Below are 18,554 nucleotides of genomic sequence, written 5' to 3' on the forward strand. Positions count from 1 at the left end.
TAAACTTATTCTAATATACTTGAATTAGAAATTCCCTATCCTTCTCTAATTTCACTATCTAACTGCTTTTCGTTTTTTACCATTTTTTTTTTGATGATGCTTCATTTGAGAATCCAAGTGCCTGATGGAATACCCAAACAAAGCATCATCAGTTGGCAGAGTGACACTGGTTTCAGGGGCCAGGCTAGTTACTTTGCGGAATTCACGATGCGATGTGCACAATGACAGCGCCCTCTCTGCTCAGATGAGCAGTAACGAGCCGGCACTATAGCAGTGTTAGTGTGTGTTTGTAAGACTACATGTAATGCAGAGACATCAGCATCGCCCCCTTCAAGTGACTTCACTTGAAGGGGTGCTGCTGCTGTTTGCATGGCAGATATTCTGACAACTCACTCTGTTTCCAGCTCATTGCTGCTGATCTGAGCTGGCAAAAGAGAGTGCACTGTCATTGTGCGCATCAAACAGTTCACAGCCCATGGGGACTAGCCCTTACCCTGAAATGAATGCTATTGATGACACTCCATTACAGGGAGGGGGCAGGGACTGCAAGAGTGACCTCTGCATCTGCCCCTTGATCACATTTTATTTAAATATCCCAGCATGCACTGGGATTCTCAAACAATGCGTCATCATAAAAGGAAGTGGGAAAAAAAGCAGTTAGAAAGTGTAGTTAGAGAAGGATAGGGATTGTTTAATTCAAGTATATTAGAAAATAGTTTAGATTATGGCATTCAATAGAGAGAGATTTAGGAGGAAAATGACTTTCTGTGCCTTACCACCCCTTTAAAGATGCGATCGGGGAATGGTTGTCAGCTGTTGGGCGCTAAGCAGAGGTGCAATAACAAACTGTATTGAAGGTACTGAATTACAATCCCATCCTGTACATAAAACACCTCACGCCAGCTACTTTTTTTTATTTCAGGCATCTTAATTGAAAATGTTTTCATTCCGTGGCAAGCCATTTGTATTTGATGGATTTCCAGACCCTTCTGACACTTGGGAGATAATTGAGACCATTGGAAAAGGAACGTACGGTAAAGTGTTTAAAGTCGTAAATAAGAAAAATGGAAGCAAAGCAGCTGTAAAAATTATGGATCCATTTCATGTAAGTCACTTTTCTCATTCTTTTCCACATAAAACATATAATGATAATGAGTATCACATTACATATTACATTATACCATTGCTCTTCTTCTATTTCAGCACATGCCTCTTCGAAAATAATCCGACCTTTGTCCATCATTTTGACAGTAGAAATCACTGTCTGGAGTCATTAGTTGTGATAAATATTATTACTTTGATAATTTTCCCAAGTGTGAAATAGTTGTGGCCAGATCACATGTATGAGAAGTAGAGATTAGAGAAGAGTGGATTGATCCACGGAGGATCGAGTTTGAGTTGAAATTACTGAAATTTGCAGTTTCACACAAATTTTAATATTTTGAGATTTGATTCACAGATCACAAAAAATAACTTGCTGAGCACCATTTCCCACACTGCTGAAGCATCAGAGAACACGATAATCTCTTCTTGCGTTGTTGCGTGGGCCTCCCCATAATGTCCTGCAGCTATGACATCTAGCTGATTATCATACCTTATACAGGAGAGTCAGTATCGGGGTCATCACAGATCAGCAGTTCCCCGTGGAGCACAATTTGTTTTCCATCTTCAGATTCACTGGGTAAGTCTCTCTCTCCTGTAGAGTGTAAGCTCTTATGGTCAGTGGGGTCCTCTCTCTCCTGTGGAGTGTAAGCTCTTATGGTCAGCGGGATCCTCTCTCTCCTGTAGAGTGTAAGCTCTTATGGTCAGCAGGGTCCTCTCTCTCCTGTAGAGTGTAAGCTCTTATGGTCAGCAGGGTCCTCTCTCTCCTGTAGAGTGTAAGCTCTTATGGTCAGTGGGGTCCTCTCTCTCCTATAGAGTGTAAGCTCTTATGGTCAGTGGGGTCCTCTCTCTCCTATAGAGTGTAAGCTCTTATGGTCAGTGGGGTCCTCTCTCTCCTGTAGAGTGTAAGCTCTTATGGTCAGTGGGGTCCTCTCTCTCCTGTAGAGTGTAAGCTCTTATGGTCAGTGGGGTCCTCTCTCTCTCCTGTAGAGTATAAGTTCTTATGGTCAGTGGGGTCCTCTCTCTCCTGTAGAGTGTAAGCTCTTATGGTCAGTGGGGTCCTCTCTCTCCTGTAGAGTGTAAGCTCTTATGGCCAGTGGGGTCCTCTCTCTCCTGTAGAGTGTAAGCTCTTATGGTCAGTGGGGTCCTCTCTCTCCTGTAGAGTGTAAGCTCTTATGGCCAGTGGGGTCCTCTCTCTCCTGTAGAGTGTAAGCTCTTATGGTCAGTGGGGTCCTCTCTCTCTCCTGTAGAGTATAAGTTCTTATGGTCAGTGGGGTCCTCTCTCTCCTGTAGAGTGTAAGCTCTTATGGTCAGCAGCGTCCTCTCTCTCCTGTAGAGTGTAAGCTCTTATGGTCAGCAGGGTCCTCTCTCTCCTGTAGAGTGTAAGCTCTTATGGTCAGCGAGGTCCTCTCTCTCCTGTAGAGTGTAAGCTCTTATGGTCAGTGGGTTCCTCTCTCTCCTGTAGAGTGTAAGCTCTTATGGTCAGTGGGGTCCTCTCTCTCCTCAGTAGAATGTAAGCTCTTATGGTCAGCAGCGTCCTCTCTCTCCTGTAGAGTGTGAGCTCTTATGGTTAGTGGGGTCCTCTCTCTCTCCTCAGTAGAGTGTAAGCTCTTATGGTCAGCGAGGTCCTCTCTCTCCTGTAGAATGTAAGCTCTTATGATCAGCCGGGTCCTCTCTCTCTCCTGTAAAGTGTAAGCTCTTATGGTCAGCGGGGTCCTCTCTCTCCTGTAGAGTGTAAGCTCTTATGGTCTGTGGAGTTCTCTCTCTCTCCTGTAGAGTGTAAGCTCTTATGGTCAGCAGGGTCCTCTCTCTCCTGTAGAGTGTAAGCTCTTATGGTCAGCAGGGTCCTCTCTCTCCTGTAGAGTGTAAGCTCTTATGGTCTGCAGGGTCCTCTCCTCTGTAGAGTGTAAGCTCTTATGGTCTGCAGGGTCCTCTCCTCTGTAGAGTGTAAGCTCTTATGGTCAGTGAGGTCCTCTCTCTCTCCTGTAGAGCGTAAGCTCTTATGGTCAGCAGGGTCCTCTCTCTCCTGTAGAGTGTAAGCTCTTATGGTCTGCAGGGTCCTCTCCTCTGTAGAGTGTAAGCTCTTATGGTCAGCAGGGTCCTCTCTCTCCTGTAGAGTGTAAGCTCTTATGGTCAGCGGGGTCCTTTCTCTCCTGTACAGTGTAAGCTCTTATGGTCAGTGGGGTCCTCTCTCTCCTGTAGAGTGTAAGCTCTTATGGTCAGCAGGGTCCTCTCTCTCCTGTAAAGTGTAAGCTCTTATGGTCAGTGGGGTCCTCTCTCTCCTGTAGAGTGTAAGCTCTTATGGTCAGTGGGGTCCTCTCTCTCCTGTAGAGTGTAAGCTCTTATGGTCAGTGGGGTCCTCTCTCTCCTGTAGAGTGTAAGCTCTTATGGTCAGTGGGGTCCTCTCTCTCTCCTGTAGAGTGTAAGTTCTTATGGTCAGTGGGGTCCTCTCTCTCCTGTAGAGTGTAAGCTCTTATGGTCAGCAGGGTCCTCTCTCTCCTGTAGAGTGTAAGCTCTTATGGTCAGTGGGGTCCTCTCTCTCCTGTAGAGTATAAGCTCTTATGGTCAGTGGGGTCCTCTCTCTCCTGTAGAGTGTAAGCTCTTATGGTCAGCAGGGTCCTCTCTCTCCTGTAGAGTGTAAGCTCTTATGGTCAGCGAGGTCCTCTCTCTCCTGTAGAGTGTAAGCTCTTATGGTCAGCAGGGTCCTCTCTCTCCTGTAGAGTGTAAGCTCTTATGGTCAGCAGGGTCCTCTCTCTGCTGTAGAGTGTAAGCTCTTATGGTCAGCAGCGTCCTCTCTCTCCGGTAGAGTGTAAGCTCTTATGGTCAGCGAGGTCCTCTCTCTCCTGTAGAGTGTAAGCTCTTATGGTCAGTGGGGTCCTCTCTCTCTCCTGTAGAGTCTAAGCTCTTATGGTCTGTGGAGTTCTCTCTCCTCAGTAGAATGTAAGCTCTTATGGTCAGCGAGGTCCTCTCTCTCCTGTAGAATGTAAGCTCTTATGATCAGCGGGGTCCTCTCTCTCTCCTGTAAAGTGTAAGCTCTTATGGTTAGCGGGGTCCTCTCTCTCCTGTAGAGTGTAAGCTCTTATGGTCAGCAGGGTCCTCTCTCTCCTGTAGAGTGTGAGCTCTTATGGTTAGTGGGGTCCTCTCTCTCCTGTAGAGTGTAAGCTCTTATGGTTAGTGGGGTCCTCTCGCTCTCCTCAGTAGAGTGTAAGCTCTTATGGTCAGCGGGGTCCTCTCTCTCCTGTAGAGTGTAAGCTCTTATAATCAGCAGGGTTCTTTCTTTCTCTTCTTCCTTACATGTTTTCTCTAAGCAATTGTAAGCTATCCAGTATTGAGATCTGTGCTAATGTATTCATCGCAAATCAATTTTTTGGGGAAAAATTAAGCAAAGTCAAAGAATCTGAATTTCCCATTATCCACTCATGTTTACTATGATGAAAGGTGCAGCCAGGCAGGCTTCTCCATAATGCGCTGCAGCAAACACATCACATGATCTATGCAGACAATTACGGGGGACTATCATAGCCGGTATAAAAGATGGGAGCTAGCCAAGCAGCACCATCTTATGCTTTTACAGCATAGGTATAGAGGTCGGAGCACACAGCTCATACCACATAGGGATAGAAAAATGTTGTCAGTGGATTAATCTCTGTACTGTCCAGCCGTTCAACAGTGAATATATATTTATTAAGGAACACAACAGCTTACAACTGGTATTTCTTATAGCTTACAATCTTACCATCTTGTTTGTCAGCTTGCAAAGTGTAAGTGAAAGCGTGCTACAGCTACACACACCGAGTGAACAGAAATGTACTGAGGTTTTTTTTTTAGCAGTGCTTTGCTGGCAACATAACACTATTGCTGGAGACAGAAATTCATGCACTATTAAACAGCAGTAAATAGAAGTTAATGTAATATATATAATAATAAGCATTATTCCAACACCCCCACTCAACAACTACTTATCCTGTTAGTTGTATAGTGGTTCTGAATTCTTCAAACTTGGCTCTTGGAAGTGGATTTGTTATAACATCAGCTATCATCTGGTCAGCCTTGCAATAAGCAGACTCAATTATGCCGCGTTCTATCAATCACGCAGGTGATTATGTTTAATGTCAATGTGTTTTGTTCTCACTTGCAAGTTTAATGCATCCTTGGTTGTCTTCATAAATCACCATCGGTTGAGTTGATGGATTACCAAGATCGCCTAATAATTGGTTTAACTAAATGACCTCTTGACTTGGGTGAGTTGCAGATACATACTATACTTCTATAGATGACAAGGCTACAGACACCTGATTTCTGCTAGACCAAGAAATTGAACTTTCTCCAAGCTTGAGCAAATAGCCACTTGTCGATTTACGATCACTTAAGTCGCCGACCCAGTCTGCTCCCACATAGCCTGTGAGTTTCAGATCTCCTGTTGCAGATATCCTTTTAAATTTATGTCTTGAGTCTCTTTCAAATATCGAAGAACTCTCTTAACCCCTTTCTGTCATTGGACGTACTATTCCGTCCATGTGGGGTGGGGCCCTACTTCCCAAGGACGGAATAGTATGTCCAGCGCGATTGGCCGCGCTCACGGGGGGATCGCGGACGGGTGTCAGCTGCCTATCGCAGCTGACATCCGACGGTATGTGCCAGGAGCGGTCACGGACCGCCCCCGGCACATTAACCCCCGGCACACCGCGATCAAACATGATTGCGGTGTGCCGGCGGTATAGGGAAGCATCGCGCAGGGAGGGGGCTCCCTGCGGGCTTCCCTGAGACCCTCGCAGCAACGTGATGTGATCGCGTTGCTCCGAGGGTCTCCTACCTCCTTCCTCGCTGCAGGTCCCGGATCCAAGATGGCCGCGGCATCCGGGTCCTGCAGGGAGGGAGGTGGCTTACCGAGTGCCTGCTCAAAGCAGGTGCTGGTAAGCCTGCAGTGCTCCAACTCAGATCGGTGATCTGACAGAGTGCTGTGCAAACTGTCAGATCACCGATCTGTGATGTCCCCCCCTGGGACAAAGTAAAAAAGTTTAAAAAAAAATTTCCACATGTGTAAAAAGAAAAAAAAAAATTCCTAAATAGAGAAAAAAAAAAAAATATTCCCCTAAATACATTTCTTTATCTAAATAAAAAAAACCAAACAATAAAAGTACACATATTTAGTATCGCCGCGTCCGTAACGACCCAACCTATAAAACGTTCCCACTAGTTAACCCCTTCAGTAAACACCGTAAGAAAAAAAAAAAACGAGGCAAAAAACAACGCTTTATTATCATACCGCCGAACAAAAAGTGGAATAAAAAGCGATCAAAATGACAGATATAAATAACCATGGTACCGCTGAAAGCGTCATTTTGTCCCGCAAAAAACGAGCTGCCATACAGCATCATCAGTAAAAAAATAAAAAAGTTATATTCCTCAGAATAAAGCGATGCAAAAATAATTATTTTTTCTATAAAATAGTTTTTATCGTATAAAAGCGCCAAAACATAAAAAAATGATAGAAATGAGGTATCGCTGTAATCGTACTGACCCGAAGAATAAAACTGCTTTATCAATTTTACCAAACGCGGAACGGTATAAATGCCTCCCCCAAAAGAAATTCATGAATAGCTGGTTTTTGGTCATTCTGCCTCACAAAAATCGGAATAAAAAGCGATCAAAAATGTTACGTGCCCAAAAATGTTACCAATAAAAACGTCAACTCGTCCCGCAAAAAACAAGACCTCACATGACTCTGTGGACTCAAATATGGAAAAATTATAGCTCTCAAAATGTGGTAACGCAAAAAATATTTTTTACAATAAAAAGCGTCTTTCAATGTGTGACGGCTGCCAATCATAAAAATCCGCTAAAAAACCCACTATAAAAGTAAATCAAACCCCCCTTCATCACCCCTTTAGTTAGGGAAAAATTAAAAAATTTAAAAAACGTATTTATTTCCATTTTCCCATTAGGGCTAGGGTTAGGGCTAGGGTTAGGGCTAGGGTTAGGGTTAGGGCTAAGGCTAGGTTTAGGGCTAGGGCTAGGGTTAGGGTTAGGGCTAGGGTTAGGGCTAGGGTTAGGGCTAGGGTTAGGGTTGGGGCTAGGGTTAAGGCTACAGTTAGGGTTGGGGCTAAAGTTAGGGTTGGGGCTAAAGTTAGGGTTAGGGTTTGGATTACATTTACGGTTGGGAATAGGGTTGGGATTAGGGGTGTGTCTGGGTTAGAGGTGTGGTTAGGGTTACCATTGGGATTAGGGTTAGGGGTGTGTTTGCATTAGGGTTTCAGTTAGAATTGGGGGGTTTCCACAGTTTAGGCACATCAGGGGCTCTCCAAACGCGACATGGCATCCGATCTCAATTCCAGCCAATTCTGCGTTGAAAAAGTAAAACAGTGCTCCTTCCCTTCCGAGCTCTCCCGTGTGCCCACACAGGGGTTTACCCCAACATATGGGGTATCAGCGTACTCAGGACAAATTGGACAACAATTTTTGTGGTCCAATTTCTCCTGTTACCCTTGGGAAAATACAAAACTGGGGGCTAATAATAATTTTTGCGGGAAAAAAAGATTTTTTATTTTCACGGCTCTGCGTTATAAACTGTAGTGAAACACTTGGGGGTTCAAAGCTCTCAAAACACATCTAGATAAGTTCCTTGGGGGGGTCTAGTTTCCAATATGGGGTCACTTGTGGGGGGTTTCTACTGTTTAGGTACATTAGGGGCTCTGCAAACGCAATGTGACGCCTGCAGACCATTCCATCTAAGTCTGCATTCCAAATGGCGCTCCTTCCCTTCCGAGCCCTCCCATGCGCCCAAACGGTGTTTTCCCCCACATATGGGGTATCAGCGTACTCAGGACAAATTGGACAACAACTTTTGAGGTCCAATTTCTCCTGTTACCCTCGGGAAAATAGAAAACTGGGGGCTAAAAAATAATTTTGGGGGGAAATTTTTATTTTTTATTTTCACGGCTCTGCGTTATAAACTGTAGTGAAACACTTGGGGGCTCAAAGTTCTCACAACACATCTAGATAAGTTCCTTGGGGGGTCTAGTTTCCAATATGGGGTCACTTGTGGGGGGTTTCTACTGTTTAGGTACATTAGGGGCTCTGCAAACGCAATGTGACGCCTGCAGACCAATCCATCTAAGTCTGCATTCCAAATGATGCTCCTTCCCTTCCGAGCTCTGCCATGCGCTCAAACGGTGGTTCCCCCCCACATATCAGGTATCAGCGTACTCAGGACAAATTGGACAACAATATTTAGGGTCCAATTTCTCCTGTTACCCTTGGGAAAATACAAAACTGGGGGCTAAAAAATAATTCTTGTGGAAAAAAAATTTTTTTATTTGCACGGCTCTGCGTTATAAACTGTAGTGAAACACTTGGGGATTCAAAGCTCTCACAACACATCTAGATGAGTTCCTTAGGGGGTCTACTTTCCAAAATGGTGTCACTTGTGGGGGGTTTCTACTGTTTAGGTACATTAGGGGCTCTGCAAACGCAATGTGACGCCTGCAGACCATTCCATCTAAGTCTGCATTCCAAATGGCGCTCCTTCCCTTCCGAGCCCTCCCATGCACCCAAACGGTGGCTCCCCCCCACATATGAGGTATCAGCGCACTCAGGACAAATTGGACAACAACTTTTGGGGTCCAATTTCTCCTGTTACCCTCGGAAAATACAAAACTGGGGGCTAAACAATAATTTTTGTGGGAAAATTTTTTTGTTTTATTTTTACGGCTCTGCATTATAAACTTCTGTGAAGCCCTTGGTGGGTCAAAGTGCTCACCACACATCTAGATAAGTTCCTTAGGGGGTCTACTTTCCAAAATGGTGTCACCTGTGGGGGGTTTCAATGTTTAGGCACATCAGGGGCTCTCCAAACGCAATGTGACGCCTGCAGACCATTCCATCTAAGTCTGCATTCCAAATGGCGCTCCTTCCCTTCCGAGCCCTCCCATGCACCCAAACGGTGGCTCCCCCCCACATATGGGGTATCAGCGCACTCAGGACAAATTGGACAACAACTTTTGGGGTCCAATTTCTCCTGTTATCCTCGGAAAATACAAAACTGGGGGCTAAACAATAATTTTTGTGGGAAAAATTTTTTGTTTTATTTTTACGGCTCTGCATTATAAACTTCTGTGAAGCCCTTGGTGGGTCAAAGTGCTCACCACACATCTAGATAAGTTCCTTAGGGGGTCTACTTTCCAAAATGGTGTCACCTGTGGGGGGTTTCAATGTTTAGGCACATCAGGGGCTCTCCAAACGCAACATGGCATCCCATCTCAATTCCTGTCAATTTTGCATTGAAAAGTCAAACGGCGCTCCTTCCCTTCCGAGCCCTCCCATGCGCCCAAACAGTGGTTTACTCCCACATATAGGGCATCAGCATACTCAGGACAAATTGTACAACAACTTTTGTGGTCAAATTTTTTCTCTTACCCTTGGGAAAATAAAAAATTGGGGGCAAAAAGATAATTTTTGTGAAAAAAAATGATTTTTTATTTTTACGGCTCTGCATTATAAACTTCTGTGAAGCACTTGGTGGGTCAAAGTGCTCAACACACCTCTAGATAAGTTCCTTAGGGGGTCTACTTTCCAAAATGGTGTCACTTGTGGGGGGGTTTCAATGTTTAGGCACATCAGTGGCTCTCCAAACGCAACATGGAGTCCCATCTCAATTCCTGTCAATTTTGCATTGAAAAGTCAAACGGCGCTCCTTCCCTTCCGAGCTCTCCCATGCGCCCAAACAGTGGTTTACTCCCACATATGGGGTATCAGCGTACTCAGGACAAATTGTACAACAACTTTTGGGGTCTATTTTCTCCTGTTACCCTTGGTAAAATAAAACAAATTGGAGCTGAAGTAAATTTTTTGTGAAAAAAAGTTAAATGTTCATTTTTATTTAAACATTCCAAAAATTCCTGTGAAACACCTGAAGGGTTAATAAACATCTTGAATGTGGTTTTGAGCACCTTGAGGGGTGCAGTTTTTAGAATGGTGTCACACTTGGGTATTTTCTATCATATAGACCCCTCAAAATGACTTCAAATGAGATGTGGTCCCTAAAAAAAATGGTGTTGTAAAAATGAGAAATTGCTGGTCAACTTTTAACCCTTATAACTCCCTAACAAAAAAAAATTTTGGTTCCAAAATTGTGCTGATGTAAAGTATACATGTGGGAAATGTTACTTATTAAGTATTTTGTGTGACATATCTCTGTGATTTAATTGCATAAAAATTCAAAGTTGGAAAATTGCGAAATTTTCAAAATTTTCGCCAAATTTCCATTTTTTTCACAAATAAACGCAGGTAATATCAAAGAAATTTTACCACTATCATGAAGTACAATATGTCACGAGAAAACAGTGTCAGAATCACCGGGATCCGTTGAAGCGTTCCAGAGTTATAACCTCATAAAGGGACAGTGGTCAGAATTGTAAAAATTGGCCCGGTCCATAACGTGCAAACCACCCTTGGGGGTAAAGGGGTTAATGTCTTCTTGGCTCACTTTTTCAACATATCTGCAGAGAATTCTAATTGTTATGGCGATATCCCATCAAGTCATAGATATTTATAGAAGTGCCCCCCCCCCCGCCAATCTGTATTTATTATTGTTAGATAACAGATAATTTTTTCCTTCCAACTTTTTGTCGGATGGTTCCATTGAGGTTGATATGCCTTTGGCTATTGACACTCCAAACTGATTCAGAATGGAGTTGATTTTTGCAATTTGGTTTAGAAGAAATCTTCCATCTTCTTCTCTTTGGGCCTGAATTCCTAGATAGTATGTTACATTTCCAAGGTCTTTAGTTTTAAAATGCTGATTCAGAATTTTAGTCATCTTTGCAATTTCTGTTTGCTCTTGATGAACCTTAATCACATCGTCCACATATAAGAGAATATACAGGGTGGGCCATGTATATGGATACACCTAAATAAAATGGGAATGGTTGGTGATATCAACTTCCTGTTTGTGGCACATTAGTATATGGGAGGGGGAAAACTTTTTAAGATGGGTGGTGACCATGGCCGTAATTTTGAAGTTGGACATTTTGGATCCAACTTTATTTTTTCCAATGAGAAAGAGGGTCATGTGACACATCAAACGTATTGAGAATTTGACAAGAAAAACAATGGTATGCTTGGTTTTAACGTAGCTTTAATCTTTCATGAGTTATTTACAAGTTTCTTTGTTTACAGCCATTGACATGTCGCAGAGGTTAACACGTGACGAGCGGATAGAAATTGTGTTAATGTCTGGTGAACGCAGTACCCGGGTCATTGCAGCAGATTTTAATGCAAGACACCCTACACAAGAAAACTGTCACCATCCCCATGTTATTTAGGTGTATCCATGTAAATGGTCCACCCAAAAAAGTTTGCCTCACCACTAAACATAATGTTCTGTGTAATCTGAGAGTACTGTTCCAATTTTTGTTTTGCCCATTCTGTATGTCCAAACCTCCAAAGTAGAAAATCAGAAAAAAAATCTATCTATCGATCTCTGACCTAACAATAGCTGTACAGACTGAACAGAAGTAAACATCACAGTTTGATATGCTTTATATGTATTTGGAAATTTCAAGGAAAATAAGATTACATTGTATTGATCTGAAGAGTAAAAGTCATTTACTTTCAAAGATTATATTTTGTGAAATGTCATACAAAATAGTATAATTTTTTTCCCTAGCTCATTCTGAGCCTGTGCCCCAACAGAGCGAAATCTACCAAAAGGGAGAATTGATGGACATTTGCCCTTTAGACTTCATTTAGTCTTTTGCTGGTTCAGGAAACACAAAAATATTAACTGATTTGTTGCTCTAGGGGGAACTCTGATTGGTAATAAAATATTATGTCATTCATTTAGATTGGAATGATGGGATATTTAGAAAAAAAGAATTTAATGTGTTTATTTTATTATTGAACAGAAAACTCACCGTTCTGACTATTCTAACAATCTATATAGTGTTAAATTGGACATGTTCATATTACACGTTCTTTTTTTATGAAAGACTGCTAAATCTACCATAGCAGTGTATATATGTGTACCTAGATATGTGCTGTATCTGATATATATGCATAATCTGATTTAAGACGGAGGCATACAGAGCAGGGGGTGTATATAAAAATTATGGGTCCCAAAGCCCGAGTTCTAATCAGGCCCCCACCATAAAAAAAAATAATAATGAATATTCAGTGGGCCAATGAAGAGCATACCTCACAACTTTGCAGACCTTACAGAGTAATGTTCCTCCCATTGAAGACCTGGATTCCCCGTTCCTTGCTCCCATAATGTATGATGCCAACAAAAGTACCACCAAAAAACACAGTATCATATCCCCACAGTGAGTTCCTACATAGCATCCCCCACCTGCACAATATGATCACCCTACTGTACCCACCCAGCTAAGTATGGTGACCACAACATTGTAAGATGCCCCAACTGTGACCCCCAACACAGCCCTCCATACAGTATGATGGCTCCCAAAGCAAAGACCAAACTGCTGTGACGTTGGTCGTATTGCCGCACGTTGAAGATATGTTAACTCGTATATTCATTTTATTTTAATAAAATATGGATCTGGAAATCACAACCTCCACATAACTCTTCAAGTATTTGCTAAATTAATCTCCTTTTATGGAATTTCAGGAGGATATCGACGAGGAGATTGAAGCAGAATACAGCATCCTGAAGGCTTTATCCGATCATGCAAATGTTGTCAAGTTCTATGGAATGTATTTCAAGAAAGATGCAAAGACTGGAGATCAGTTGTGGCTCGTTTTGGAGGTTTGTAATTATTTTCCAAATGTTATATATAATTTAAAAGGAATTTGTCACCAGGTTTTTGTTATCCGATCTGAGAGCAGCATAATGCAGGGACAGAGACCCTGGTTCCACTGATCTATCACTTATTGAAGTCTTGATATAATACTTGTTTTATCAGCTGCAGATCTACCAGTTCACTGAATGCTGAGCTCTGTACAACCCTATGCAAAAAATGTTCCTGTGCTGAGATAATCTTATAAATGTGTCTTGGCTGTGTACTGTGTAATGGCTGTGTCTGACCATGCAGAGCTGCTCCAGCTCATCGGCAGGACATACCACAGCTCCCGGCCAGCGGGTGTTACATCTGAAAGCAGAGGCTGCAATGCCCTGCTGTTTTTTCTGTATACTCAATTATCATAAGAGAGTAATGCTTCTAACCCCGACAGGAGCTGAGATATGTCTAGACCATGGTCGGACACAGCCATTACACAGTACACAGCAGTGACACATTTATAAGATTATCTCAGCACAGGAACATTTTATTTAAACACATCCAATTGAGGAACTTATTATTATTCCAAGATTTATTAACTAACAGAAAAAAACAAGATCTGAGAAAACTAAATAGTAGATAATATTCTCCTGTGTTTAATGACTTACATACCATTTTCCGATTTTGACTAGACAGGTTAGGGCTCCACAGCCACAAAAGTCATGGGGCAGCAATTCAAAGACAAGTCGTGCAAAAAAAAACCCAATATATGGATCTTGTCTGCAACTTAAGCTGTGATTTTGCTGTAACAAGACAAGTCGCATGCATGTGACCAGGAACAGAAAATCGAACACATTTTGTAGCATTTGTGTCGCAGTCGCGGTAGGTCACAATTTGCAATGTGACCCCATAGGAAATCATTAGATGCGATGGTGCAAGGAGACACTATGCTGTTGATATTGATTGACACGTGTCGTCGTGCAGCACTGGCCTAAATCGTGATCTCGTCTTTTGCAGTTGTGCAATGGAGGATCCGTAACTGATTTAGCAAAAGGTCTTCTGAAGAGAGGAGAAAGAATGGATGAAGCCATCATTGCATACATTTTGCATGAAGCTCTTATGGTAAGAGGTGCAATACCGACCGATGCAATGTGTTACTATACAATGTCATATCGAGTGTTTAGAGGCAGGTCTCTTATATGTTCTGATTTTATATGTCCTTTATCATTGGGGCTAAGCTAGCAGTAAGTAAGACAGATCCCTCTGCATAGAGCCAGATTACACAGTTGGTCCAGTGAGTTTGGACTAGGACCTAAAACTCTGCCCTTTAAGGCTACGTTCTCACAATGAGGTTTTGGTGAGTTATTGATGTTGCAGATTTTCTGCACCATTTCAGCACCCATTAAAGGGAAGCTGAATTGTGAAAAAACGCTATTAGCCTGCAAATATGGGGTTAATCTGCAGGTCAATAGTGTTCTGAACCTGCCCGACGCCTGCACTTAGACCCCTGCTGGAACTTTATTTCCCCCCCAGCAACATTCGGGTTTCAGCCACAGGGGCGGTGCTGGTGTGGGTTCAGTGACCGCTCAGTGTATATAAGAGATAACCGTAGGCACTATGTTAGCCGGAGTATTACCACAGCAGCGCGTGTTGCTTCATATAAGCAGCAGAATCCAACGTAAAGCAAACTGTGTTTAATATATGCAGCTTGAACTGGAACAAAATAAGAAAGCTTTGACAGTAACTACCGATATAATCTAGTCCATGTAACACATGTCTCTCTGTGAAGGAAACAGCAGCAGAGTGATGCAATCAGTGAGTGTCCTGTGACCTTCTTTTTTTTTTTACAAACTTTAACAATCACAGCATAGCTGACAAATGAACACTCATAGACATTCAATGCAGACTACAACAGGAATGGAGTTGTTGCATTTAAACTTATTCCAACACCCCCACTCAACAACTGCTTATCCTGTTAGTCCCATTGCAGTTCTGAATTCTTCAAACTTGGCTCTTGACAATGGCTTTGTCAAAACATCTGCTAACATCTTGTCAGATTCACAGTAAACAAACTTTAGAACTTCACGCTCTACTAAGTCACGCAAGTGATGATGTTTAACATCAATGTGCTTTGTTCTTGCACTTATCCTTTCACTGCTGGCGAGCTTGATACATCCTTGGTTGTCCTCATAGATAACAGTTGGTTCAGCTAGTGGTTTGCCGAATTCTTCCAAAAGTTGCTTCAACCAAATTAACTCTTGACTTGCATGAGCAGCTGATGTATATTCTGCTTCTGTAGAAGACAATGCAACTGACACTTGTTTTCTACTCGACCATGAGATTGAAGTGTGTCCTAACTTGAACAAGTAACCACTTGTTGATCTTCGATCACTTGAGTCTCCAGCCCAATCTGCATCTACATATCCTCTGAGAATTAGATCTCCTGATGCAGAAATCTTTAGACTTAACTCTTGGGTTGCCTTAAGATACTGAAGAAGTCTCTTAATTGCATTCCAATCTCTTTGGCGTGGCTTGCTTACACGTCGGCAGAGAATTCCCACTGTGGCTGAGATATCTGGACGGGTTGTGGTTGCTATGTATAGAAGTGCCCCCACTGCTTGTCTGTAACTGTCATTTGTGGGTAGCAGATCTTCTTCTCCTTCCAATTTTAGGTAAGATGGATCCATTGGAGTTGATATGCCTTTGGCTTCTGACATTCCAAACTGGTTTAGAACTGTGGAGATTTTAGAATTTTGATTAAGAAGAAAACTTCCATCTTCCTCTCTCTGGATTTGGATTCCCAAATAGTATGTCACATCTCCAAGGTCCTTGGTCTCGAAATGCTTGTTCAGAATTTGACCTAGTTTTGAAATTTCTCTCTCTTCTTGATGCGCTATTATTACATCATCCACATATAGAATAACATACATCCAATCTTGTGATACACCTTTTGTATACAAACATGGATCCGCTTGAGACCTTTTAAATCCTTCGTCGATTAACACTTTGTTCATCTTAGTGTTCCATGCTCTTGCTGATTGCTTAAGGCCGTAGAGAGATTTTTGCATTCTGCAAACAAGGTTCTCTTTACCCCTTTTAACATAGCCTTCTGGTTGAGTCATGTACAGCTCTTCTTCAATGTCTCCATGTAGAAAGGCTGTTTTGATGTCAAAATGTCTTACTTTCATCTGCTGAACAGCAGCTATGGATAATAAAGTTCTGAATGTAGTTTGCTTGGCAACTGGAGCAAAAGTAGCATCATAATCTTCACCATATTTTTGTGAATATCCTTTTGCGACCAATCTTGCTTTAAAACGGTGAATATTACCTTCAGAGTCATATTTGTTCTTAAAGACCCACTTACATCCAATTGCTTTCTTGCCTTGAGGTAGCTCTGTGAGCTCCCATGTTTTGAGCTTATGAAGGGATTCCATTTCTTCATCAGCAGCTTTTATCCATTTTTGCTTCTTATGAATAGGCAGTTTTTGCATTTCCTGCCATGACTGTGGCTCTTCTTCTGGAATTGATCTGACCATATAAGAAAGGCGTTTAGCTGGAATTCCTTTATTTGATCTTTCTGATCTTCTGATCTCCTGAGGTTGGCTTGGTTCTTCTGTTTCTTTTTCAGTACTTTCAGAGCATATCCAGACTTCAGTATTTTCTTTGAGATTCTCTTCAATGTCTGGAATCACTGACTGAAATTCTTGTTCCTTAGGTTGAATTATTTGCGTAACCTCATGAAATTTGAGCGATACTGAGTTTTCATCAATCACTACATCTCTGCTGATTGTTACTGTGTTGGTCTGTGGATGCAGGATTCTGTATCCTTTCTGAGTTTCACTGTACCCCACAAGAACTCCTTCCTTTGCATGAGATTCCCACTTAGAACGTTTTTCTTTGGGAACATGCACAAAAGTTTTGCTTCCGAATATCCTGAGATGCTTCAGGTTGGGCTTCTCACAGTTCCATAACTCATATGGAGTTTTACTTGTAGCTTTACTTGGCAGTCGATTTTGAAGATAGGTAGCAGTCATGATGGCTTCTCCCCAATATGTTGTAGGTAGGTTTCCATCAAATAGCATACTTCTTCCACTTTCACAAAGAGTTCGGTTCTTTCTCTCTGCTGTGCCATTCTGCTCTGGGTTGTATGGAACGGTTGTCTGGAACACGATTCCATTTTTTTTCAGGATGGTTTGCACTTTACCACTTGTATATTCAGTTCCATTATCTGCTCGCAGTACCTTTGGTATTCTTCCAAATTTGTTAAGAACTGCAGCAAGATATTCTTCAAGTTTCTGTGGAACTTCATCTTTACTTTGAAGTAGGTAAGTAACAGTATATCTGGAATAATCATCAATGAATGTGAGAAAATATCTCTTCTTGCTGGGAGTAAGAACACTCATTGGACCACACATATCTGTATGTATCAAATCCAGTATCTGTGCAGATTTAGTAGTGCTTACTTTAGGAAACGATTTTCTGGACATTTTCCCTTTTAGGCAACTTGTGCACTTCATTGTTTGATTACACTGGTTGATTGCAATACCATTTGCAAGTTGAGCTAGTTTCTTTACTGCTTCTGGATCTCTGTGGCCTAGGCGTCTGTGCCACACATGAATACAGTCCTTATGAAAATCTTGTCTAGCACTGTAAACAGTTTCATTGCATTTCAGCTGATAAAGTTCATCTTTGATTTTTCCTTCGGCAAGGGTATGACCCTTCTTTGAAATGATGCATCTGTCATCCTTAAATGTAACTATATTTCCTTGTTGTGCAAGCTTCTTTACAGATAAAAGGTTACTTTCAAGTTTGGGAACATACAGCACGTCTTTAACTGGGATTTTTCTGACTTGTGCTGAGGATTGAACTTGACAATGGAAATAACCATCTCCTATTCCTTCTGATGTCATATAGTGACCATTAGCTAAAATTACCTTTTCAGACTTGCTTTCATCTAGATTAATGAAGAAATCCTTATCACGTGTCATGTGAGCAGTCGCTCCAGAGTCAATACACCAAACATGGTTTGCATATGGGCTTGTGCTGACCCCAAATGCAGTCGCAATACATGCATCTTCCTTCTTTACAGCTGTTTTAACCTTTTGATGACTGTCCTGCTTTTTAAACTGATTCATTCTTGCTTTCCACACTCTGCAGTCTGCTTTAAGGTGACCAGGCTTTTTACAGACAAAACATTCACGAGTTTCCTTTAAATGACTCTGAGCTTTAGAAAAGTACTGTGTCTTTAATGCTGTTTCTGCTTTGCATATATTATTGCTAATAGTCTCTGACTTTCTCTTGTATTCATCTGCAAGTTTCCCTTTCACATATTCTAGTGTGAGTTCATCATCTGGTCTGGCATCTAATGCAGTCACAAGCGTGTCATAACTTTCTGGAAGACCACTTAATAGTAATGCAGCAACATGAAAATCTTTAATTTCTTCACCAATACCCCTTAGGCGTTCCACAATCTCTAGGGTGTTTCTGATATAGTCCTGCATATGCTGGCCATCACTTAATTTAGACTGATACAGCTTTCTCATAAGATATAGCTAAGGCTAAGTTCACACTAGCGTTGTGCGCCGCTGCGTCGGCGACGCAACGCACAACGCACGCAAAAACGCGGCAAAACGCACGCAAAAACGCTGCGTTTTGCGACGCATGCGTCGGTTTTTGCCGAAAATCGGACGCAAGAAAAATGCAACTTGCTGCGTTTTC

General features: G+C 42.1%; 1 protein-coding gene across 1 annotated transcript in view; it reads left to right on the forward strand.

Annotated features, from left to right (window-relative positions):
- The first annotated feature begins 935 nt into the window (after positions 1-935).
- The window catches only part of MYO3A (myosin IIIA), a 165,779-nt gene continuing 148,160 nt past the window's right edge, over positions 936-18,554 (forward strand). Inside the window, exons 1-3 of the mRNA XM_077268419.1 lie at positions 936-1,105; positions 12,731-12,865; positions 13,854-13,958. Of these exons, the coding sequence (XP_077124534.1) occupies positions 938-1,105; positions 12,731-12,865; positions 13,854-13,958 (408 nt within the window). The 5' untranslated portion in view covers positions 936-937. The remainder of the gene's footprint in view (positions 1,106-12,730; positions 12,866-13,853; positions 13,959-18,554) is intronic.

This window comes from Ranitomeya variabilis, chromosome 6 (assembly GCF_051348905.1).
Source record: "Ranitomeya variabilis isolate aRanVar5 chromosome 6, aRanVar5.hap1, whole genome shotgun sequence".
Classification (NCBI taxonomy): domain Eukaryota; kingdom Metazoa; phylum Chordata; class Amphibia; order Anura; family Dendrobatidae; genus Ranitomeya; species Ranitomeya variabilis.